The sequence below is a fragment of the Camelus bactrianus genome, chromosome 3, assembly GCF_048773025.1.
Source record: "Camelus bactrianus isolate YW-2024 breed Bactrian camel chromosome 3, ASM4877302v1, whole genome shotgun sequence".
Lineage (NCBI taxonomy): Eukaryota > Metazoa > Chordata > Mammalia > Artiodactyla > Camelidae > Camelus > Camelus bactrianus.
Window position 1 is genome coordinate 33,191,302 of NC_133541.1, and position 25,425 is coordinate 33,216,726.

At 36.2% G+C, this 25,425-nt stretch overlaps 1 protein-coding gene across 1 annotated transcript in view; it reads right to left on the reverse strand.

Moving 5' to 3' along the window:
• HCN1 (hyperpolarization activated cyclic nucleotide gated potassium channel 1) overlaps nucleotides 1-25,425 on the reverse strand; it is a 325,439-nt gene that overhangs the window by 17,050 nt on the left and 282,964 nt on the right. The window contains exon 6 of the mRNA XM_074357958.1: nucleotides 20,606-20,846. Within this exon, the coding sequence (XP_074214059.1) occupies nucleotides 20,606-20,846 (241 nt within the window). The remainder of the gene's footprint in view (nucleotides 1-20,605; nucleotides 20,847-25,425) is intronic.

Consider the following 25,425-nt stretch of genomic DNA (forward strand, 5'->3'; position numbering starts at 1 on the left):
GCTCTTTACAGAAAGTTTGTCAACCCCTAGGTTAAACAGACTTTTTTTTTTCCCTTCTACACAGATGACTTTTATTATATTTTAACTTAGTCATATTAAAAAATCTGGAAAGAGTAGTAATCATTGGGCTAAAGATGTATGAACTAGGTTTTGGCTTATGATTTCTAGCAGAGCGAACTGAAGAATTGGGTCAAATGCCCAACAGTTTATCCAAACCACATTTTAAGAAATTCCTACTTGGCCAGTTTGATAAATAGACAACAGGAAACCCTCCCACCAGAGATGGCCTGGCTCTCATCGTGGAGGAAAGCTTTCTAAGCTTAACTGAGAGGTGATTCCATTCTTTTCAAATCATATCCAATAGAAGCTTCACTCAACCAGGTACTCAGTCAACCAGTATTTTCCTCTCAGGTTTGTGGAGAAGGGTGGGGCAGGGGGAACACATCTAAAAAGTTAAATGTCACAAAAAGGGCTAATTTTTTCTTATTATTTTGATTGTTAAGGTTCTTATTATGGAATATTTTAAATATACAAAAAAAGAACAGTATAATACTATACTATTAAATACTAGTATGATAGTATAAATCATAGTCTAATAAACTTGTATAATAGTGTAAATAATAACTGTAAAATAAATCCTATGTATTCATCACCCAGCTTAAACAATTACTGACTCACAGCTAAACTTGTTTCACTGCCACCTCACATATTTCCCCTCTCCTTTATTATTTTGAAGGAAATTGCGAATATATTAATTCTACTGTAAAATTTCTGTATGCATTACTAATATATAAATAATTCTACAATAAAATCACCATAATTATTGGACGTAAAAATTAACAAGAATAACTTAATATTATCAAACATTCAGTCAGTGTTCAAATTTCTAAACAGGAAGACATTTTCTGGAGAGGTGATTTCCACATCATGTCACAACTCTCTCTCCTTCCCAGAGGAGCCTAAACAGAAATGTCCCCGAGAACCTATAACACTTAAAATAATTAAAAATAAGTTTTGTAAGATGAAAGCTATGCAATCCATTATAATACTGTCCCAGCACAAGAAAAGTATACTCATTTGCTTCAGAAAGGGATAGTAACCTATTTTTAAGGAATAGCAATTGAAAACAAAAAGGGATTTTGTTTGTTGAACACCAGTAAAATGTAACTAAAACACCATAGACCTGGAAAATTGACTTACAGAGGTATATCTTTATTTACTATTTTTTGCATCATCATTATCATCATCATCATTATTAGCAGAAATCCCTAAACGGAAGGATGGATGACAGCTGAAAATTCAGAGGTCACATGAGAATGAACGAATTGCTGAAAGGACCTCAGGAGAAAAACAAAACAAATGCAAGAAAGATAATTCTTATTATTGGACTTAATGTATGAAGTATTGGACTTGTGTTCCAATAATATCAAACTGAATGAGACTCTCTAGACCAGAGTTTCTCTGTCCCTGTTGGCATCTGGGGCTGGATGATTTTTTTGGCATCTGGAGCTGACCTGTGTGTTGTAAAATGTCCCCCTGCATCTCTGGTCTCTGTCTACCAGATGCCAGTAGCAAAACCCTCACACTAGAAGCACCTTTACTGATGGACTGACAGTAGCGTTGATGAGGGCATACTTTTGGTCTCACAACTTCATGAACCCTGCTCTAAAATTCCAAGGAGGCAAACATGCTATTGCTTTGTGTCTCTGTACTTTTATATCAACTTAACAACAGAAGCTTAAAATTATGTTTTAGATATCGAAGCATTTATGATTAAACTCTTTGAGACATTTGCCTTAATTATGCAGTCTTTTTTGGATTATCTTGGAGCACTGTAAACTGAAAGCTAATCACTTTGTTAATGAGAGAAAGCTATTTAAACATATTAAAAATGCTTTTTGAAATCTCCATCTATTTTCCTGTCCCATTACAGTCTCAGGTAACTCCAGTTGGTTTCCTAGTTTAATTAAACAGAATAAAAAAAGATTCAGCTAAAGAGTCCATGACATAGAGATACAGAAAAAAATGAGAGAAAGGAAAATAAAATGTATATTAGTGTTAGTAAATAGTAACCAATGTGCAAATTGTTTCTGACAGAAAAAGTTTGATTAAGTTGGGGCTTTCTGACAGTGTGTGGAAACCAAAAAGTATTTGAAGGTATGCCAACAAAGCCTAGAGGGAAGGCCTTTTCTTTGATTAGCGATATCGTATGGTTAGGGAAATGCTTAGAGCCACATATGACGGTGTTTCTTTAGTGCTGGGATGCCTAGTTAAATCTTACAGCATTTTCTCTGATACAAAAGCAAAACGTTTTTTGGGGGGCAGTGTAGAGAAAAATGAATAAAATATGTCCAGTATGTGTCACGTGGCACTGTCACGTAGTGTCATGAGCAACAGCCCCAGCAACACGCGTACATGCAATGACTGACTCCATGGAGTAGGTGGGTGGGTAATAATCCATATTAGTCCGGTTAAAAAAGGTGTGGTGCTGGTGCAATACCTGGCCATGGAAAACCCTCATCCAGAAACTGGTTTTTGTTTGTTTGTTTTCAATGCATTTTTAACTATCTGGAATCATCTTACTGATTTATTTCCATTTTATTGTCTGTCTGTCTCAATGAGAACGAAGGCTGCAGGAAGGCAGGCTATTGTTTCTCTTCCTCTCTACTGTATTGCCATTACCGACAACAGCAACTGACACTTTGCAGTTGTTCAAAACATATTTGCTGAAGAAAGAATGAATAATTTAATGAATGAAGTAGTTATAATATACTTAGGTATGATGAACCAATAATATTAAAAATTGTTTAATTAGGAGCAAGAAATAATTCTATTTTTCCCTTGGTTTGGACACAAATAAAAAGATAAGAAAAAAATTAGGAAAACAATTATCCACCATCATCATCAGTGCATAAAAGAAAAAGATATTTTAACATAGAAATAGCAAGAGTAATTCCAAAATAAAAAATAAACACAGGACAAAGGGCAAGACAGTTAAATAAACTCATCTCTAAGAATAAGTCGATCCATTGTTCTCATATTACTTATTTCATCACAGACCAGTGAAAAATCTTGCAGAGCTCGTCCCCTGGGAGACAGCTATAAAAAGTGGCTTTCCATTATGACACATGGGAATGACACGAATAACTATTAATTGTTATTTTTATCCTGAGCTCATGTGTTTCTCCTGAGCCCCCAGACTACTGAGTTAGTCTAACATTAAAGTTTCAAAATATAAAGTATACAGTGCTGGGTAAATCGGCTTTAGGGTCAGAGGTTTATCTTCATTCTCCTTGTTCTTAGAGTTAGAGGTTTGTCTTTATTCTTGTTCTCATTACCAAAGCCCTTCGTGCTGAATAACTTTCCCTAAGGTCTGGTACGTCTCAGCTTCCTTTGTTCTCCTACGTAAAGGTTTAATGATGGTGTGTATCTTTCCATTGCAGGGATAAATTGTCTTTTCCTCAGCAGAGACAGCTGGAGGCATTCTATCAAGAGTGTTTGTTTTTATAGCCTAATTGACAATTAGAGTATTAGAGAGCATAACTGGATAGGAAACTCTGTTCCCTCTCTCCTACGCAAGATTTATGTAACTTAAGAATTTTACATAAAAATTCCGGGTGTTGTAAAGCTCAGGTATAGACCTGGCCCTTTCGAGAACAGAAACATCTAGTAATGTATAGAATAGTTACAGAAAAAACATAGGGTTAGAAGCATGGATCCAGAAACTTGTGAGAGGTAGAAAGGAAACTGAATTGTACCTCTAATGACAGGAGCATCACTTCTTTTGCTTTCCCTGTTGATAACTCAGCATACTGTTTAATGGGAGGTAGGCTGGTCTAATATTGGGGGGGGGGGTACGTTCTCAGCTAGGGCTCCTAATCTAAACCATACAACAGATAATCATTTCAGTCACTATTTAATGAATTCTCACAAGGACGGTATGTGAGTAGTACCATCCTAGACATGTTAAATGCTAAGTTAATTCATTGCTTGTGATATATGACTTAAGACCATAGCGCTTGAGTCTGTCTGGGCTCTGGTTCAGAAGGGCTGGAGAGTAGCAGACTAAGTGGGGAGAGGACTCAATATGTTACAACAGATTACAATAGGAGGGGAGACACGCTCTTACAATTTTGTGAGAATTCCCCATGTTTATGAGGCTAGTGATCATCTTTTCTGCTCTCAGGTCAGTGGCAGCTTTCAGAAGGGAATTAGTTTTGCTAATTTACTGTGAACCAGAGTCATCTCTGTCTTCATTACATGACTGCAGGCCCCTGGTACTGCAAACAGACTATTGATCTTCCCGGACGTTTACAAGCTGCTTGGTTCACAGGCACTCACTCATCAATTCAGCCAACAGATATTGGATAAACACAGGTATTAAATAACTGCAAATGTGGCAATTGTTGGTGATAATACTGTCAAAATGATGCATTCTTAGAATGTGTAGTCTAGCAAGCCCAACACCCAACTTACGGCTTATTTCCTCCCACTGCTAACCTTGCCAACTTGCTTTAAATATATTCACTACCAAGGTAAATGGCCTCATGTTTACCCAGTTATCCAAACCAAAAACATGCTATCGTTTGGGGCGCCTCTCTTTCTCTTACTCTCCATAAGAAGCAGGACTGTAAATTCCACTGATTCTTTTTCCTTAGTATCTTTTCTAATCCTATCCTGAGAATTAATTTAAATCCTCATAACTTCTCTTCTAGGTTATTTTAAGACCTTCTTAACTGTCTGTGTACTTGTGCAATGCCTCTCTCTATGGAATACTTATTCCTGAACAAGTAAATTTGATCATTCCATTCCTCATTTTAAAAGCCTCCAATTCTTGCTCATTACCTGTAGGATGAAATCCTAATTTCTTGCAAACACATAGATCTACAGTCACTCACCTGCTGCTGCTGCCTGCCTCCCACCTTACATCCCAAACGTTATGGATACTCTATGCTCATTTCCTCAAACCGCCATCTTCTCTCCACCCGCTGCTTTTACACTTGCTGCTCCTTCCATCCGGAATGCTCATTCCACAAACATCCCCTTAATCTGCTACCTCCTACTCAGACTGTGGGACTCAATTTAGGTGTCACCTCCTCCAGAGAGGATGCTTTTTGGGCAGATTCCTCCATCTTAAGTTGTGATTTTATTGAATTGTGATGCATTGAATTGTGCTGGTCTGCATAGTTGTTTGACTTCCTGTTACATGTTTACTTTCTTAAAGACATACTGAAGACACAGTGACTGGCATACAGAGTCTCCAGAAAGCTTGTGGAACAAATGAGTATTAGTCAAAGCATAAACTGCTGATAACATTATCAGTTATATCATTTATAACACAATCAATATTTAACTTAAATGACTAGTAGTAATAATAGGTGGCAAATAATTTTATGCCTATAAATCAGTTAGGAAGATATTGATATATAATGGGGAAGCAAATGATGAATGAGAAACAAAATATGCTTGTGTATATGTACACATGTATCTGTGTGTGGATGGTTATTCCGACACACTTTATTGAAGACCTATAAAACCCAGGGGGAGGGAACAGAGTTACAAAATTTAAAAAAAGTCTAGTGCAGTAGGCAAGCACAGATGATTTAATTGTAATATATTCAATAAAAAGATGGGAATAAGCTAAGAATATTATAAAAAGAGAGGAGGAATCCATGGATCAGTCTAGAGGTTCAGAGCAGGCTTGTTGGAGGAGTAAATATTTTGAAGAATTAGTTCAAAGTAGAGAAGTGAAGAAGAGGAATGGCTGGCTTGTGCCATATGTGCAAACATTACTAGCTATCACCTTGAACCATGAAATCTAGCTAAAGAATTTCACTGGAAAATGAAATGTTTCAGAAATCTCCCAGACCTTGGGAGCTTGGAAAGCCATTTAAAGAGAGAGGGTCAGTCACTGCAAGCACACCACCTTGGGACAAATCTTTAACTGAATGGATATGGAGACACCTGTGCATATGCTGATAGAGCTGTGGCATTTTATACAGACACTCACAGACACATATATAATACATAATCATTTATTCCTTGCAATTGCCCTACAAAGTGAGCATTATCATCCTGATTTTACAGACTGCTGTGCTCAGCTAAGAGAACTGAATTAACCTACTTAAGGCTAAATAACTCATTGGTAATAGGGCCAACACTTGATTTTCTGTCTGTATGAGGTCATTCCTGTTCCACTATGCCACCTTGACAGATATTCTGAGGGGCCGATTAAAATGGCACTTATAAAGAAAAGAGAATATTTTAATACACTGGAAGCCCTTTCTTTCCCAACAAACATTTTTGAAATATCTTAGAGGTAGAAGACTGCATTCATATAAATTGTTGTAAAGATAAAAATGAAAAGGAAATGAAACAAAAATATATTTAGTAGATAGCTAAGTAGGGGCAAAGTGATCCAAAGCATAGCTCCAAAGAGACTTACCATCTGTGCACTGAAACGCTTGTTTTAACAAGTCCAACTGTGTTTCCTAACGATGCCAGTCCCTTCCCTTGGCTAATGCAGACTCCAGTTTACAGAATATATCACACTGAAACCTTCTTGCTGAGCGGAGCTGAATGCTGCTTTAACTTCCCAGCCGGGAGCTGGTATTTCATCATGAACCCGGCATATTAAATTGTTGTGTAAGTGGAAAGACCACAATGTCGGCCATATGGCAGTTTTTCTTCGCAGAAGAGAAGAGACTTTCAAATCAAACTGTTAACTCTGATGTCACAGTCATTAGTTTGGAGATATGGACCAGAGACTCCTATATCTCTTCCAAGTGTTCCTCCCTCCTTCCTATGCCCCATAAGAGTGATGGGTCCATTTAAAGTTGAAAAAAAAAGGGGGGGGGTCAACTTTAAGTATATTACATTATGAGCAGAAATTTCTATTCCATAGCAGAAGGGAAAATGCTTCTTTAAAATCAATTTCTAAGCCTACATTTAGGGTCATACTTCCCTCTGGAATGAGCTGGATTGATTTCAGACCATCAGGAATGGGTTTCCTGAGGTGAAAGAACAGAAGTGGTTCCACATAATTTCCTTCTCTAAAACAGGCCATCCTTTCCTTGAATTAGCTATCTCCATCCCAACTTTTTCTTGGCTCAGCACACTACTGAACAGTTTTTACAGCTCAGCTCGGAAATTACTTCATTCATCCATCCAAGAAATTTGTATTACAGTCTACTGCCTGCCAGATCCCACTCTAGGTGTTGCAGGTATAAGACAAGTTCCTTATTCTCATGGAACTAACATGCTAGTGAAGGACATGGAAAACCTTAAATGAGTAAGATGACTCGAATAATGACGGCTGCTGTAGAAAAATAACACAAGGTAAAGTGATACAGTGCTAGTGCATGTCCAGAACATCATAATCACAGGATTGGGGGTGATTCAGGATTTATTTAATACCTATATTAATCATTTTTAATTTGTTTTAATGATTAGATTTTTCTTCAAAGATTTTCTTTTCCTCAGTTCAAAACATGTAGAGTTTCTGAAGCTTTGATCTAGACCCAAGGTTCTCATTGACGTGTTCACCTCATCTTGTCTCCCCAAAGATGTTGTAGCAAATTCTTGTCCAAATCCCTGCAATGATGATGATGCCATTAGAGTTACTAATGGGGGTCTTTTGAGAGAAGGCAAATCTTCTCCTTCAGAGTCACTGGCAGAGGCAAACGCTTCCGCCTGAAGGTCATCTCTTTCACCAAATAATCACTTCTCTCCTGTGGGACCCACCTCTTCCCTCTCCCTGGCTCCTCTCAGGCCCTCAGGCATTTAGTTCCGGCACAAGTGGGCCAATGAACACAGCAAATGCAGAGAACCAAACATTAAATCCAAGATAATCTTTCTAAAATGTTATCCTCTGGGCTGGAAATGAAATTTCATATCCCCCGGGGGCCATTTTTTTCTCTCATTTTCACCCTTCGTGTATCATTATAGACTTCTTACTCAGAAACCACTGGGAATTAGGTTTATTCTTTGGTATTCCCAAAGTCCTACAGACTTAGACACTTTAAAAACACTAAATTCCATTAGGCAGAGTTTTACGCTGAAACATTTTTACTGAATTTTTTCAGTTTTTGGTTATTAAAGGTATCAATATTTTGGCTTTTTCTTCGTTTCAGTGGTCCCCAAGAAAAATCTCAAGAGGGCAGTCTGAAAATATAGCCAAGACCAATTATTGCCTGTTTCTCTTCTTTTCACAGTTTTAGTGACAAAAGGGCTCGGCTTTGAAGATGTTCAAATTAATGATGGCAGGGATGTTGATTCCCCCCCCCCAAAACAGTACATACTCTCCAGCAAAACTGCAAGGTGTAAGACTACATTCACACAAAAACATGGTAATCCTGACCAATAAGTCATTCAGAAGAGCTCGGTAAACCAGAAATGACCTAGTATTTGTTCAACCGCATTCAGTAATTCTCTCATACATGAGATATCAGACACCAACTATTCCCAATCGTCTCTGATAAACTCCCTGTATGGTTTAGGAGAAAATCACAGGAGGCGAACTTAAATTTTTAATCAACTACATAGTTAAGGGCTTTTTATCAACCAAGGTTTGGGACAACAGCAAACTTCTACTGGATAAAGTTCATATTTAAGGGGAAGAGGTTATGATTCAGTTTTTAAATTTCCTTTCTTGATCTCTCCAACAAGAATATATGTGGCAATAAAAGCTCAAGATGCAAAATGATACTTTCAGAATGTATTTGCTCTAGTATTATCATTTTCCCTAATTTAGCTTGCCTGAAATTTTCCATGTAAGATTATCTGCCTGGAGCACAAGCATTTTGAAATCCTGTAATATGTTATTCTTTATTGTAACATTCTGTTGTTCTTCCGCAGCTGATCTGTGATCACACGTGATCACAGTCACGTCCAGTAAGAAAATTAATCTCCATCTACAATACAACATCTTGGTAGAGCTGTGTCCACATACTGCAAGGATGTGGACAGACACCTGTGTGTTTAATTTAACCCAAAATAAAGGAAATCAGAAAACTGAACTCTAGAATGACCAAACAGCTTAGTTCAAATCCCTTCTTTACTCGGAACTATGTAGTTGTAGCCAGAATGCCCTGATTCTAAAGGCACTGAAGCCAAAAAACAAGCTAGACCAGGTCCAAGAGTCTCACAAACTGGGAATCAACTCTTATCTAGATCACTTCCTTTCTAGTCAGATACAAAAAGGAGAAGACATGTAGAACACAAGATATGGAAGTACTATTTTGGTTCCTCTTTCACTGGCAAATTTATAATGATAATAATGATACCCTAATCCACTTATATTATTTAAAATGATAACCTGTTAGAAATGATGAGTCCAAACATTGATACTGTATCCTCTCCCTTCTCCAACTCGTAACAATACATGCGCAAACATGCATATTACACATACAAAAATGTTTCAGTACCAATATTTCCAGTCTCTTGTTGAGGCAGGAAATATTTGTGGTTGTTTTACAATTACAAATATCTTATAAACTCCAAGAAAATAAGAACTTTTTGTGGTGCTCATTTTAAGTCCTTACAAGAGGATAAATAAGTATGAACTAAATTAATAAGTGAACTGTTGCATTGTGCAATGAATTAAATTAAGATTTCAAATGCTCTTTCTTTAAGGAGTCTAATCTGTATTGGACTGTAATTAAGGTTCTCATTCATGTCCAGTGTGATGGTGTTAGTGTGAGTGGCTATTAATTGACTTGCTGGCATCAAAAATATTTGGACACATCTTTGGAACCTTCTTTCTTTGGAGCACACATGCATATCCCAGCAAAGGGAACCACTCACTGCATGTCATTAAAACATCAACTTGTTGTTAATGTATTTCTCTTGTGACATATAGTATGAGGTACAGAGAAACTTTGTAAATACGCCTGGCACTTTAAATTTCTAAGGATATTCAAACATTTCAATAAACTTACTATACCCTGCACAATAGGTGATGAAATGCAATTTAAAGTGACTAAACTTTTCCCATTTCATTATCCTTTTGCTGAACTATTCTGACCGGTAATTTCACTCTTCTGTTCTAAGTAAATGCAGCCATGGAGAAGTGTCTCCATGGGTAATAGATAGGTCAAAACAATCACGCATAAGTGGAGCATGCTTAGAATTAGCAAGTACAGATTATTCAGCAACAGGCTAGGAGAAGGGAATTGTGTGTGTAATGTGTTTCATAATTCAATCTAAGAGGAACAATCCTTGTTTTCTGAAATGCTATGAAGTAATAACATTGCTAACCACCTGCAGGTAGTGTACCTTCTGCTGTATGAAGAGCAGTGGCCTAAAGTGACAGTCTATCACTGTCACTGCCGATCTCTGTGGCCTAGGCATCTCTCAGGCTCCTCATTTGCCCAAGGGAATGAGATAATGGATTAGAGCCTACCTAATTCCAAATTTTACGGAAATGTTTCTGAATAATTTAGCTTTAAAAAAATATGTCTGTTCTTCCATTTCCCTCCTAATGCATTTGGGAAATTGACATTGAAAGTAATAAAGACTATATATTTTTGTAGTTACCTTAATCTAATGTGGAGTTATATATTTCAAATTACTTAGCACAATGCCTGACACATTGAACACAAGTTATCTGGAGAATCTGGATTTTATGAAATCCTAAGTGTCAGTTCTTGGGTGTGTGTGTGTGAATATGCATATACACGCATGCGTGTACAATGAGGGAATTAGAATGTTCAGAGTCAAGGTTACTTTTAACTTGTAAAAGCTTTCAAGATTATTTATTTCACTTCCACATTCCTGTGTCCAACCATAGCCACAAACCGATTTAGAGTGAATTTCACTGGTATTGCATTAAGACTAACACTGACTCCAAAGAATATACAAATAGATCTTTCAGTTCTCCAGTGCTGATTCACTCGACATGAGCACTGATTCAAAAATACCTCAGTAACATCTTGCATGGGTATCTGCTGCTCTATATGACATCAGTCCAGTTGCTTTTGTTACCAACTAATATCATGGCACAGATTATGTCCCAACTGTTGTTCTAAGCATTCTGTACGTGTTAAATCATCCACTAATCTAAACAAGCCTAATGAGGTAGAAATTACTATTATCATCCTGATGCTACAGATTTGGAAACAGGGGCTTGGAGAAGATCAGAGACTTTCTCAAAACCCAACAGCATCTCAAGATCTGACTCTGAACACCCACACCCTTAAACAGTATCCTTCTGTCACATTTCAAAGGGCTTCACAACCAGCCCCTGACACTTTCTACTTTTTCGCTACCCATGAAAAAGGGTTGTAGTTAATTTTCACGCACTAGAACATGAATCTTCACCAGTATCACCTGCCTCCATTTTTTTAATGCTAAGGTCTTGTACTGGAAAATATCCTCAGTGATAATACTTCTGTGGACTCTAGAATAAGCTAGAAGACACTTTGGATACTCAAAAAGCTATTAAAAACAAGCAAGCTGGCAAAAAGGAGATGCTCCCACGAGTGCCATTCCAACAGAATCACAGACCTGGAAGGCTGCACACAGTGTCCATTTTAATAACTCATTTTACAGATGATGATCCCAAGCCTTAAAACATTAAACAAGTTGCCAGAGGACATGCAGTTGGATTGGGTCTTGTTGACAGAGATGGCACTGGTCCCTGGCGCTGTGGATGCTGAGCGCTCTGCCACATCATGTGGCTTCCTGATCCTCTTATAGTTTTGTTCCTAAAGATAGAATTTGATAATTTAATTTGCAATATTATGAGAGCGGAACAATCAAGCAATGAAATATGCTTGAGCTACTGAGACATAACCTTATAAACTGCATATGGTGCACAGGTCAGCAGGGGTTGCCACTGTACAGTGGTACAGTTTTAGCAATGTGGAACTTCAGACTTGAGGGGAGGGTCTAAATTTAAGAGTAAGTAAAACTTGGACACAGAATTAAAAGCCTCTGATATTGGCACACGTGGAAGGCCACATGGAAAAGGAGCAAGCTAGAGATAGAGTTGAAATGAGGACACAGTGAGAACCTAGCCATCTGTCTACCAGCAATTACATGCATAAACTAACCACAGGACACCACTGCCTCCAAATGAACTTGTTTAAAGAGTGGCTGTCCAAGATCATAAATACTGTGTTGGGAGCATTTATCAAATAAGATCTTAACAATGTTTTAAACTGAAATTCTACATTATGATAAAGAGCCTGGAATGCTTCATTTGCATACCTCCTAACTCTTTTATAGGATAAAAATACGGCTTTGAGAATGTCATAGAACTTTTAATTGCTTCCAAATGTATACCTAATGCCTCAGAAGGTACCACTTATTATTCCCACAGAAAGATGGTCTTCCTTCAACTCACCCCACTCTGGGCTGATAGTATAGAATAGAAAAAGTGGGAGGAAAAAAAGATAATATTAAAAATAAAATTTGAACCCAAGCTCTTTCCATAACTTGCTGTCCTTTTACACTGTGTTGAAGTGTGCCTACTCAAAGACTTTTCCCCCACTTTCTTTCCCAGACTCCACAAATACAATGAAGTACAATAATGATCCTTAAAGAAGGTGTCACAACAGAATAATAGCTTGCACAACTTTAATCCAAAGAACTGGGAGTACTTTACTAATGTTAGCTCACTCATCATACCCGCCTGTGACGGGGATGAACAGATCTGCTGAAGTGGGGCAAGAAGACCTTAGTCAGCGATGTGGTACTGCGGCTCTCAAAGCCAAATGTGAGGCTGGAGAGCAAAAAAAACAAAAAAAACCCAAAAACAAAAACAGAACAAAACAACCAATAACACCCCCCCCCCAAAAAAAGCCAACATCAACAAAATAAAAACAAAAAACTCAGAAAAAAAAAGCTCAGAAGGAATCTTGCTGCTCTATTCAGCATCAAATGAAGTATTACCAAAATACTGAGTCTAATGATGTGGTTCACATTTATGATTTTTGTTAAGAAACCAGAGGAAAAACAAAGAAGGGCAGATACTACAATTAAATGTTTGAAAAATTGAAAAGAAATATAAATAGAGATCATTTATTAAAAGCTTGATAACTGACTTCATGATGTAAAATATTATTTAATTAAAGATGATTTCAAATTTAGATTCAATGCCACAAATATTTATTCCATTAAAAAGATCTATCAGGGAATGTGCTAAAGATGAAGATGCAAATAAAAACATAAAATGATCAGCATAGTAGGAATCTTTTAGTCCCATAGTTTCTGTGTACTTTTTATATAAATGTTGCAAATAAATCAGAAAATAATTAGAGATGGAGAGAAAATAAGGAAAATAGTGTAAATAACACATGAAGGGAAAAAGTCTTAAAAGTATAACCTTAACTTAGTTTAAGTAGGCCTTCCCTGAAATATAGATTCTTCTTTTTGTAACGTTTAAAACATATCATCATTGTATCCATCAGAATGCTTGGAGATGCTTCATTTAACACATTGTTAGTGTTCTTTGGTTAACTCACTCTTAACAATATTTCATTTCTAAATTTCTATTTAGCCATTATTTCAACTGTCATATCCTAGACCTAGTTATCAGTAGCTTAGCCAACTTCAAAGCTGCCATTCAGATCACCACTTCTTGGATTTCCAACTCAATTGATTCTACTGCTCTAACTCAAGTAATTCTTTTTCTATCCCACAAGTCCATCCAGTTCATTAGCACCAGTTCTTATTCCCCCCTCTGGTTACCACCTTCCCACGTAACTAAGTTAGGGTGCCCGGCCTATCACTAAGATGACTTATAAGTACATCATGTTCTATGTATGTCGCTAGTTCTTTTTCTGGATACAAAATAGAGCTCGGCTTCTATAACCCTTTCCATCTCTCCCTTTGCTCTGTCAGGTGATATTTTTTGTTCCTGGAATCTACCACCTCTGTTTCCACTTCAGGAACTTTGCTGTTGCTATTCTCCATGCCTTTCCTGAAGAAATTAAATGGCTAGTTACCTCTTTTTATTAAGGTCTCTTCTCTACTCAACTCTTCTTTCATTAACTTGTTTTATTATTTGTTTCATGGTATCTATTACTTGAAATTATTTCATGTATTCATTAATTTTTTGCATGTTGGATATCTCCCCAAGTACATAATATCCATGAGTTCTAAGATTTTATCTTATTTGCTACTCTATGACTAATACCTGGAATTCTGCCTGGAACACTGAAGATTTTCAATATCTATATGTGAAGGAAAAAAGGATTGAAGGATTGAAGAAAGGAAGAAAGGAAGGAAATTGATATCATTTGCTACATTTATGAGATAAATTAACTCTTAGGGATATTTGAGGATTAGCATGAAATAAAGATTTTTTGAAAGATTGGAAAATATCTAAGAATAAAAAAATAGGGAAAGATAACACTCCTTTATACTATGCTAGATAAAATAACCTTGTAAATTCCTTTCAGCCCCTTTTTACAGCAATCTAGATCTGTTTTATCCAATATGGTAGGTACTAGCCACATGTGGTTATTTATATTTAATCTAAATTAATTACAATAGAATGAAATTAATAATTTAATTCCCCAGTCACACTAGCATCAAATGCTCAATAGCTGCATATTGCTCCTGGCTAGTTTTTGAACAGTATTAAGTAGATACTATTTCCATCACCACGGAAAGTTCTACTGGATAGCCTTGCTCCAGATTACACTGTTAAATTCTAGAACTATATTATCCTTAATAGAGTGAGATCTATTTAAAATTACATAGAAAGTAATTTAAATATTAACACTGAACTTCTCAGAAACAGGTAATGTCTTGTGTTTCATTTAGTTTAGCTTATAATTTATCATTATTATTTGTATTGATTTCCAATCTTGAGATAAAGAGAATGAATTGAATCCAGTATAATACAAAAGTGAATGGGATGCTTGACTGCTTTTCTTTTTTGAGGCTGGAGAAAAAGCAGAAGAAGAGATAGAGATAAAGAATAGAGACAAGGGAACATATATCCATCCACCATCCATTCATCCATTCACTCACTGTACAAGTTCTCACTGACTTTGTGTGACAGTTCAAGCATTGTTCCTTGGTGTTGCAGGTTTAAACTGGAAAAAAAATCACAGTATCTAAACTTAGAAAATTCATAATCTAATATGGAAGATTGATGTATAAAATAATAATGAAAACAGTTCAATATTAGGTTAAGGTTAAAGTACTATGAAAACAGAAAGAAAAAAATTGCCTGCCTGGGGGAGATTAAAAAATAATACTTGAGTGGTGTCATAAAAACATGAGAAGCAATGTGTCAGCCTAAAGAGTGAAGGGGGTTGTTTTCATTTTAGTTTTAGTTTTTTTAAACCAAAGGGATCATTCTTTGCAAAGGCAACATTTGCTTGCTTATATAAGAACTAGTAGTTTTAGGGGGTTGGGGTAAGGGTGTCAGAAGGGAAAGATATGCACTGAGATTAGGAAAATAGGTTTGGCCAGACTGTAGAGGGTTTTGGAGATGTTCTTAAAGAATTTGGGTATTATTCTTCTTTGTAGAAAAGGCAAGGGACACAATCAGATAAACTTTCCTGAATGAGGAATAGCTAGAGTGGATGAGAGCACAGAGAGCAGGGGGCTGGAGCCTCCCCTTCTGGGAGTGCTGGGACACAGGCATGAATGGAAAGGTTGGGCTTCAAAATAAAAGGCCCACTGGTTACTCTCAAATCACCAATGCAGATCTCCTCCAAGGAGAACCCTTAAAGAAAACATCAATCCAGGAGATAGCTTTCACTTAGACTATCCTTATTGGGTGATGTATTTACCCTGTATTTGCTCCAGTTAGCTTGATAGAAAGCCCTACTTCTTTCTACCCTCTGAGCTATGCAAAATGAGGGAAAAAATCTTCCATCTGTTCTTTATTACCAGAAATTCCCTTAATGGCATATACAGAGTTTATTGTTACAAAAGTTGAATAACACAAGTAAAATGTGAGTACTAGAGTATTGGTAATCAAATTTTCACAATTTATGTTTTCAAAAGAAGGAGAAAGAACATTTAAAAATATTCAAAACAATTTTATATTCTAAGGTGAGTCATAACCTGCCAGATTTGTTTTGGCTTGCCATAGAACTTCATACTTTTCACTAAAATAATTTTAGAAATGTACAATGGACTAGAGGTAGAGTAAACTGTAAGCTACAGATTGGCAGATGCTCCATTCCTCTTACAAATAATGAATAGTCACCATGATGGAATTGTCTGTGGTTTTTCAAACCTGTGGCTTGGTTTAAAATTTAAAAATACCAGATGATTGTAATCTGACCAGATGCATTTTTGGGCATAAAACTCTTAAATAGGCACTTTAACTATATAAAGTATCTGGCAGTCTCCTTGAGGTTGTCAAAATGTTAGACATGATTAAGCAGCGTTTAATACCAAATGATTTATAATGACAACAACTGTGGGAAGTATTTTCTTTCTGCTAAGTTTATTTCACATCATTATACTATAAGAAGAATTTATGGGACAAACATTTGGAAAGAAGCAAAGTCAAGAGACTGAATCAATTAGAACACTTTGGTGTGGAAAGACAACCTCTAAGAGATCAATGGATAGAAATAGTAACAATGAAACATTATATTAGAAAAAAATAAAAGCTTGTCTTTAAAATCATGAACTACTGAATACAAAGATAGACTGAAATTTTAATGAAGTATATGAATAGCAGTTTAACTTAGTGGATAATATGTTAATGGCATGATTAAAAGGAGAGTCAGGTAGAACATATTGATTACAAAATGGTTTAACAAATGCATGTATAAAAGGGCCATGGATGGCTCTGAAAGGAAGCTAAGGTGTACTAATGCTTAAAGCTGACATCCTAGAGGATCATCATACCCTCTCTTAGGAAGCAGTGAAGACCAGTGGAGAAAACACAGGCTTTGGGGTCAGATTCATAGCTGAGTTTGAAACCTGGCTTTGTTCTTTTCAGGTACATGGAATTTGCCAGATTGTTAAACTTCTCTGAGGCTCATCTCTCTCATACGTAAAAAGAGAATTATAAAAATTTTCCTCATAGAAGGAATCAAGGAGATTAGGAACTTCTTTTTCTGCAAGGAAGACCCTTACTTCTTTAGTACCCAAAACTCACTGCCTCACCATTTACCTGGGCTCAGCCATGAGGACCAATCTCGTTAGTTTTCTTAGTCCCACTGTCCATCACTCTCAGTAGGAAGCCTGGGACTCTTAGGTAATCTCGCATGCCCGAATGCTAATCTCCACCTGGCAAGGAAGGGCAAGGAGGTGTTTCTTATCCTTCTTCTCTGCTTCAGTTTTCCTTGAAGCATTTATCACCATCTGATACTGTGGCCTAATATTTCAGTAATTTCCAGATTTCTTTATTAAATTTCTTCTTTAAAATATAACGTAAAAAAGCTCCATGACTGTGGATAATTTTGTCTATTTTGCTCAATGCTGTATAACTAGTACCTATAAACCTGCCTAATACACAGCAGGCACTTAGATAATGTTCATTTTCTTTTATTCTGTCTCCTAGAACATTACTTGGAACTCTGTTGGTGAGAACACTGAATACAATGATGCATGAGTTAATATAACACACTCTCTCTCCCACCTGCACATAAAAAAGGGGGGGGAGACCTCTCTAGACACATGTGTGTGTGTGTGTGTGTGTGTGTGTGTGTGTGTGTGTATATACAGAGAGAGAGAGAGAGCCCAGTATTATTGCAGAAATAAATCAAGTTAGGAAGTTATGCACAAAACACAGAACTCTGAATGCGAGCTTTCTTCGAATGTCTCCTTATCTCACTATTTTGCTTGCCATTTAGTTGGAGTGTATTCTGTGCACTGAATACATTTACTTAATCCAGACACTTTAGAAGAATGGAAAGAGCATTCCTCAGTTGATCACTGGCTCTTCTGCTTAAGAGTACTATGAACTTGCCATGCTCAGCTTATGGAAATGTAAAATTAGTATGCTACAAAAGTTTACTCTATCAACTTCAAAATTTTCATATTAGACACTTAAAGAGGTATACATAAAGAGGTAAACCCTAACATGCTAAATAAGTACAACTTATTATTATTATCGGGTTCTAATAGCCTTTGTTTGGATTCTTTGGTTTTTAAATTGAACAAATATCCACTGCACGTGTAAAAGAATTGAAAGTATGCTGACCTATTTTCTTCCATAAAATTCTCATCAAAGGACAGGTCCACTAATAGCCTGTTGAGGTCAGCATAGTGAAATTATGAGTGACACTAAAAGCAGTGAATCCAAACAAAGTATTATTTTGTAGAATTTCTTACTGAAATGAGTTGGGTTGAATAAGTAGATATTTGACTCAAGAATAAACTACAGAAGAAATATTTGTTCAATGGTTAAAATGGGAGGTAACTTCACTGGTAATTTTATAAGGTTAAATTTAGAACTGATCACGTAGGTTTTAAAAGAAATTTAGAAGAATGGAGAAGAATATGTATTTTATATAAAATTGCATTTTGATTTTTATAACTATGTTTAGTAATTGAAGACCATCTCATTCCTCTTTAAAAACAAACCTCATTTAATCCCATTATCTTTCTTATACATCACTTGCTATCAATACAATTATTGTATTGCTGTCAAACACAATTCTGGATGATACTGTAATGGTGAATACAAGACAGTAAACATTTGTCAAAAACTGTAAAACTTTACAGCACAAAAATGTAAGTGTAAATCTGATGGTATGGAAATTAAAAAAGAAATAATTTAGGTAGTCATGAGTTCTCTGGATGGAATTCAGAATGTAACAAAAGAATGTAAGTCTATTACAGTTGTATGAAACCACCTCAGTGAAGGAGGGGGAGGAATAAGATGCTGACCTAAGCATCTTTGCAAATGAATGAAGAGGCAAAAGGAACTGTACGTAAGACTGTACTCTAGTTGATAAAGTTATTTCCCATGGATGTACTGGTTAACAATTTTAAAACCACTGTCAATCTATACTAGAACTGAATAATTAAGTAAGTAAATGGATGATGGATTGTGGGAACCAAATTTCTTCCTGTTGAGGGGTGTACTACAGATAAACAAGGGAAAGAGGCTAGAATAATTTCTGTGGTAATGGATTAGAGTTGGAAATATCAGTATGTATTCATATTTAGCTTAATATGGATACACTATGGCTACACATAGAAATATTTACAGACATGTGTATACATACAACGTAGTATGTACATATGTTTCACTTTGCCTTGTCAGCTGAGAGGACCTGGAAGTAATGGTAATAGAAATGAGTCACCTAGTGTCCAGATGATGGTTTCTAAAACCAATCTCCAATCAAAGGAATCAGGGATCCTTGGAAAAATGGCTGATTCTAGGACTGAGTAAGGAAACGTGTAAGATGAGCTTAGAGCATCATGTAGTACTAGAAAACAAGAAAAATCTCAAAACAAAACAAAACACAAACCCATAAACATTTTTCCCCAAACCACTTCCCCCCAAAGCTGGATTATACTTGTATTGCTTACTATCAGCTTTTATTTATTTCCATCAGCTTTCAGTTTCTCTTTTTCCTTGTCAGAATTTTTAACAAAGCAAATTGCCACTTGTGACGGTTAATTTTATGTGTCAACTTGACTGGCTATGAGGTGCTCAAATTAAGCATCATTTGGGGGTATGTCCGTGAGGGTGTTCCTGGGTGAGATTAGCATTTGAACCAGTGGACTCAGTCAAGTGAACTTTCCTTTCTAGGGTGTGCATCTTCAACCCACTGGGGGCCTAAACAGGAAAAAAAAAAGAAGGCGGCAGAAGGCATTCATTCCTTTTCTCCTGTCTCACTGCTTGAGCTAACATCTCATCTTACTTTCTGCTCTCAGACATGATTTACACCATTGGTTCTCAGGCTTTTGGAACCAGACAAATTAAACTACCAGCATTCCTGTTCTTCAGTTTCAGAGGGCGGATCATAACACTTGTCAGCCTCCATAGTCACATGAGTCAGTTTCTCATGATAAATCTCCTTCTGTGTATATGTATCCCGCTGGTTCTGTTTCTCTAGAGATCTCCAACTAATACACCACTCAACCAGAAGCTACATTTCCCAGCCTTCATTATACCTAGAGGTACTCTTGTGACTAAATTCTGGCCAATCAGATGTGATAGGGCAGTGATGTTGGCCATTCTGGGCACACATCTAAAGAGAAACTGCTCACTCTTCACTTCCTCTGTCCCCTCCTCCCTCTCCTGTGGCCCAATTTGTGGAAGGGAACCAATGCCTTTTGTGAAAATGAGGAAACACTCTAGAGGATGTCAGACCAACAAAATAAATGAAATCTGGGTGCATGAAAACTGTCCTGAGGGGAGCCATCTGACCCTCCTGGGACATTTGTTGAGAGGAAAACATACTGTCCATCTGCTTAAGCCACTGTTATTTGGTTTCAGTTCAAGAAGGTGAAGGACTACTCTAACTAATAGGGTAGTAAGTGCATGTGCCCTGAACGGGCGACCCTGAAATGTGAAAACATACCGTATAGACTTTTTATCAGAATTCAAATAAAAGCCCATATTCAAAACCAACAAACAACATCCTGACATCTCCAAATTTCTGATAAAGATACTTATCGCAGGTAAATTAGACTTCAGCTCAGCTGAAGTTTCTTTTTCACTCACCTCCAAAGTAAGAGCCATCTGTCAGCTTCATTTCTTTACTGGATTTTGTGATGACACCAGCAACACCATGTTGAATGAAATACATTTTTTTACCCACCGCTCCTTCTCGTATGATATAATCTCCAGGTTGAAACACCTCAAATCTCAACTTGCTCAGCATGGCAGTCACAAAATTAGGATCCGCATTAGCAAAAAGAGGCATTGTAGCCACTAGTTTCCGACAGTTGAAGTTGACTATCTCCTAAAGATGGCAAGAATAAACAAATATTAAAAGAGATATTAATCATTTCAGGAAGAAAATCATATGTTAAAATTAAAATTCTATATATAGTATACATTGCAATTTAAATTAAGAATTAAAAATACATAAGCTCTAATAATCTTCATATCTTTTCGAAACCAGGGATTATGCTTTATTTTTGTTGACATATTCCCATCACGGAGAGCAGTATAGGCACATATTAAACATTCAATAAATGTGAATTAAATATATACCAGTTTACCTTTTATAACTTTCCATTTCTTTATTATTCTTTATACAGAATTAGAACAAAATTGTGGAAGAGTTTTAGCCTCCCTTTGATCTGCTTTTATGAAGAAAGGAAGCCGTAACATTTCCTATTGGCCATGACATTACTGCTTCGATGGTCACAACTGAAAAATCTAACTTGCACCTACTGACTGGAGTTCTGAAACAAGAGCCCAGCTGCCAGCAAAATGCCAGCAGCATTTTGACGTTTTCTTCTTAATGTTGCTCCCATTAAAGCAAGGAGACGTAGTGTCACATTACACATTGCACAAAGGAGACTAGACATAATCTGTAATTATACATTCAGTCTGTATCTGGGCTAGATCAGAAAATCCCTCCTTAAAAAGCCTCCTGGGCTTTCATGGGAAGTCCTGGACTGGACAGAAGCCGTATTTTCCTTTTCCTGAATTGTTCATCTTATTTCTGGGAGCAGGACAACTCTAAATTAAGAGATTTATATGCTTGACTTCATTCTGTGGATTCTAGTCCAGATTAGACATAGGGTTGTCATTATGAACCAAAATAGGGGTGTGGGACCAGTCATTTTCAATCCTGCAAGTTAGATACGGAACAGAATAAACAACAGGAATCTAAATTTTACCACAATGCCATTTCTCAGAAATATCTTCTCCAGTGAGCCCCCAAAGAACAAGGTTGAACCTGAGTTTGTAACTTGTTTAAGAGACAAAGAAAATGAAGTCACTTCTGCTAAGGGGTGGGAAAAGGGCAAAAAGATTCGGAAGTATTGAAAGAGGTTTGAGGTCTGAATTCTTGCTTTGGGAATACAAAATTCCAGTTTCTAAGACTGGGGAAACAAACTTTGTTTGTTTTTACTTCATAAAATCACCCAATATTATCCCAAGATAGTTAACAAAATTTCAGCTGATGCAGAGGGCACAAAATTTTGCGTCCACCATGGAAAAGGTGTTTCATCTTCAACAATATGTTGTGATTTCAGCAGAGCAGAGAAATACCTCTAATAGCGGGTTTCATGGAGGATGGCAAAATATTTAAAAATCAGCAGTAATAACTAGAAAGTAAAGACAAGAGAAGGATATTACATGTGGTACTTGGTGCAGCACCATCCAGGCCCCACAGTACACAGCTGACTCCACGCGTGGCTGTACCTTATATGATCTGTGGTTAGTTTTAACTGGTGCTGAAGAGCCGTGGTAGGAGTAGACTGGGGCTACAATAAGTTCAGCACATAGTAAGTGCTCAATAAACATGCCTGCAGGTCTGAATGAACAGAAGGCAGAGAAAAGGAAGAATAGGGGGAAGAGGGAAGATGGAGTTTGGCAGTGGAAAAAAAGTGCTCACAAAGCCTAATTTTTATTCTTGTTGGGAAGTGACTACTGAAAACTCTTACAACGCTTTCTCAAGCAAATAGCTTGGGAAACAAGTCTTATGTCTATAAAATATGTTTTTTTACTATTCGATATACTTCTATACAAACACCACAGGAAGATAAAAGGTGAACCATTCGAGGTACTCAAGGTAACTATGTGAGTTAAAAGAAGACAGAGATATGTCCATTAAAATGACCAAACTGGTTCTTAGAGAGTTAATAATTTCACATGTAAAATGACGTAGAAGGATACCGTGTAGGAAACTGAAAATAAGTCAGGTTGCAGAGAAAATAAACGTTGTCAAACAAAAATAATAAAGCAAAGAGAATCTTTTCATCTATGTTTTTTGTTTCAACTATACAAATTTTTTCTCTTCATTGTTTTCTCACCTTTTATTTTAGAAAATACTTGAAAGTCTATTTTATAAACAATTAAATGTGTCTTTTTTAATATAAACAACTCTTTTTCTATGATACATCACATATTCAGGTGCACCATTGGAACTGCCTTGATTATATCACTGCGAAGATGATTTCACATTATTGTTACTGCTTGAAGGAATCCATTCATTTTTCTCTGTCTCTGTAGAACTTTTATCTCTATGTGAATACTTTCTGATTTAAACTGTAAATTCTAAAAAATATTTGACAGAAATAAGATGTCTTGAGACAGAAACTCATTTGCATTTAAAAACCCTTCGTCTTCCAGTGAAATTTGTTTGCTTTGAGGGTGTGTAGTTTAATAGAAACAATCAAGTGAGTCTAAAAGTTAAGCGAAACTTTTAAAAGCTCTTCCTCATCAATCACATTTTTATAGCACAGTTTTGCAGAGGGAACATATTTAGTTATGTTATTAATATCTCTCTATTAGTAAAACAAGACTTTTAAAGCTCGTCTATCAATCACAGGTCCTTATAGCACATTGTATTACATAAAACACACAGTAAAGCTATGAATATCTCTAATCTCCATCCAGATTCTTTATGGCAGTTGTTATAATGAGGTTTTCTTTTCAGCAATATGTTTGACCTGAGTTAGGAATATTGTCTATGTGCATTAAATTGAGGAATGCTCGCTCTCTAAGGGAATCAGATATGTGGTCCTGACCTTAATAATAATGTCTCCAAACTACTAAGCTTACTTCATAACTTAAAAAAAATACAATTATTTCTTTCCTAGAGCATCTTATCCTACCAGAAAGTATGGTCATGCTAGAAAACAAACAAAGTAACAAGCAAAAACATCAACAAAAAAATGAAAAGAATATATTTCAAAGAGGCCAACTTGAAAGAGCTACCAAACAAGGGTGTAACGATTTGGGTAACAAAATAAATAGTGTAACACTGGCTTAATTAACGCCAAAATATAAAATAACTATGAGGCTGTACTCACATAAATAAATGACTGAGTAAATTATAAAAAGTGAGAGAAAACAGACAACTCTATTCAAATTCCAAGTAAATCAACTTTTTTCTATTAAAAACAGCATGATGCAAAAATCAAACAAGAACAATGAAGAGCCCTGCATTTGATCTTAACTTTGACATAATGTCAGTTTATTTAACATATGAAAGTCTTTCTTTTTCAGCAGTCCTTCCCATTATTTTGCTGAAGTGCAACAGAATTACTCATGTTCATTTTTCGGTCGCAGTGTAGAGTTGTTTTTTTTTTTTTTTTTAACCTGTTACATAGATATAGTAAAGCACACAAATCGTAAGTGTTCACAAATCTTATATGAGATTTTCAAACACGTGAACCTATGTAACCACCCAGGTCCACATACGGAACATTTCTCAGGAGGCTTCAATTTTTTCCTTTCCAGCCAACCCCAGAGGCTTTGGCTGTGCTGATCGCCATCACTACAAGCAGTCTTACTTGTCCTTGAAATTCCTATAAATGGCATCGTGCAACACAGAGTTTTTGGTGTCTTGTTTCTTTCGCTCATTACGTCAGCATGATTCATCCATGTTGCTGTGTGGTGGCAGTTCTTTCTTTTTATGTTTCTGGCTGTATTTCATTTTATGACTATGTCCCAATTTATTTCTTCATTCTACTCTTCATGACATTTGGGTTGTTTCTAGTTTTAGGCTAATAAAATAAACCTTTCATAACCATTCTTGAAGTGCCTTATACACTGATTTCTCTTGAATATTGCCTTATGTTGGAATTGCTGGGTAATAGGATAAGTGTATATTTAACTTTGGTAGACATTGTCAAAAGTTTTCTAAAATGATAGCATTATTTTCTCATATACCAGCAATATATAAAGTTCTAGTTGTCTTACACTGGTGGCAAAATTTGATGTTATCATTCTTTTTAATTTTAGCCATTAATAGGTATGTAGAGATATCTTATTTAAAATTCTTTTTCATTGTGGTTTTATTTTACATTCCCCAATGATTAACATTGTTATGTACATATTCATAGGCTTATTGGTCAGATGAAGATCCTGGTTGGTGAAAAGTCCAGTCAATAGTTTTCCCTATTTTTTCTATTGTAGGAGTTCTTTCTATAGTCTTGACAGGAGCTCTTTGCTGAGATATGCATTGCAAGTATCTTCTCGCCATGTGTGACTTGCCTTTTCACTGGCTCTCAGTGGTATCTTTCATTGTTATTGTTTTGTTGGTAATTTGATTCCTAGTTTGTTTAACTTTACGACAATAAGAAAAAATGGGATTTGATATATTTAGATTGCTTCAAGAAGGATTCGTTTTAACCATGAATCTGTGCTTTGGAATCGTGCATACATTGAGACCCTGGGAACTTTTAAGCAATATCTTGTTTGTTATTACAACGCACAGCAATGTTTTAAGGCTCCTCCTAGCACTACAATTCTTTATCAATACCTCAAGTATCACTATGGAAAGTTCCATTTTGTGAAACATTCAGCTCTCCATTCTCCATGATTTTATTCTACACAGTATAGTTCTAAAAAGTTTTAAG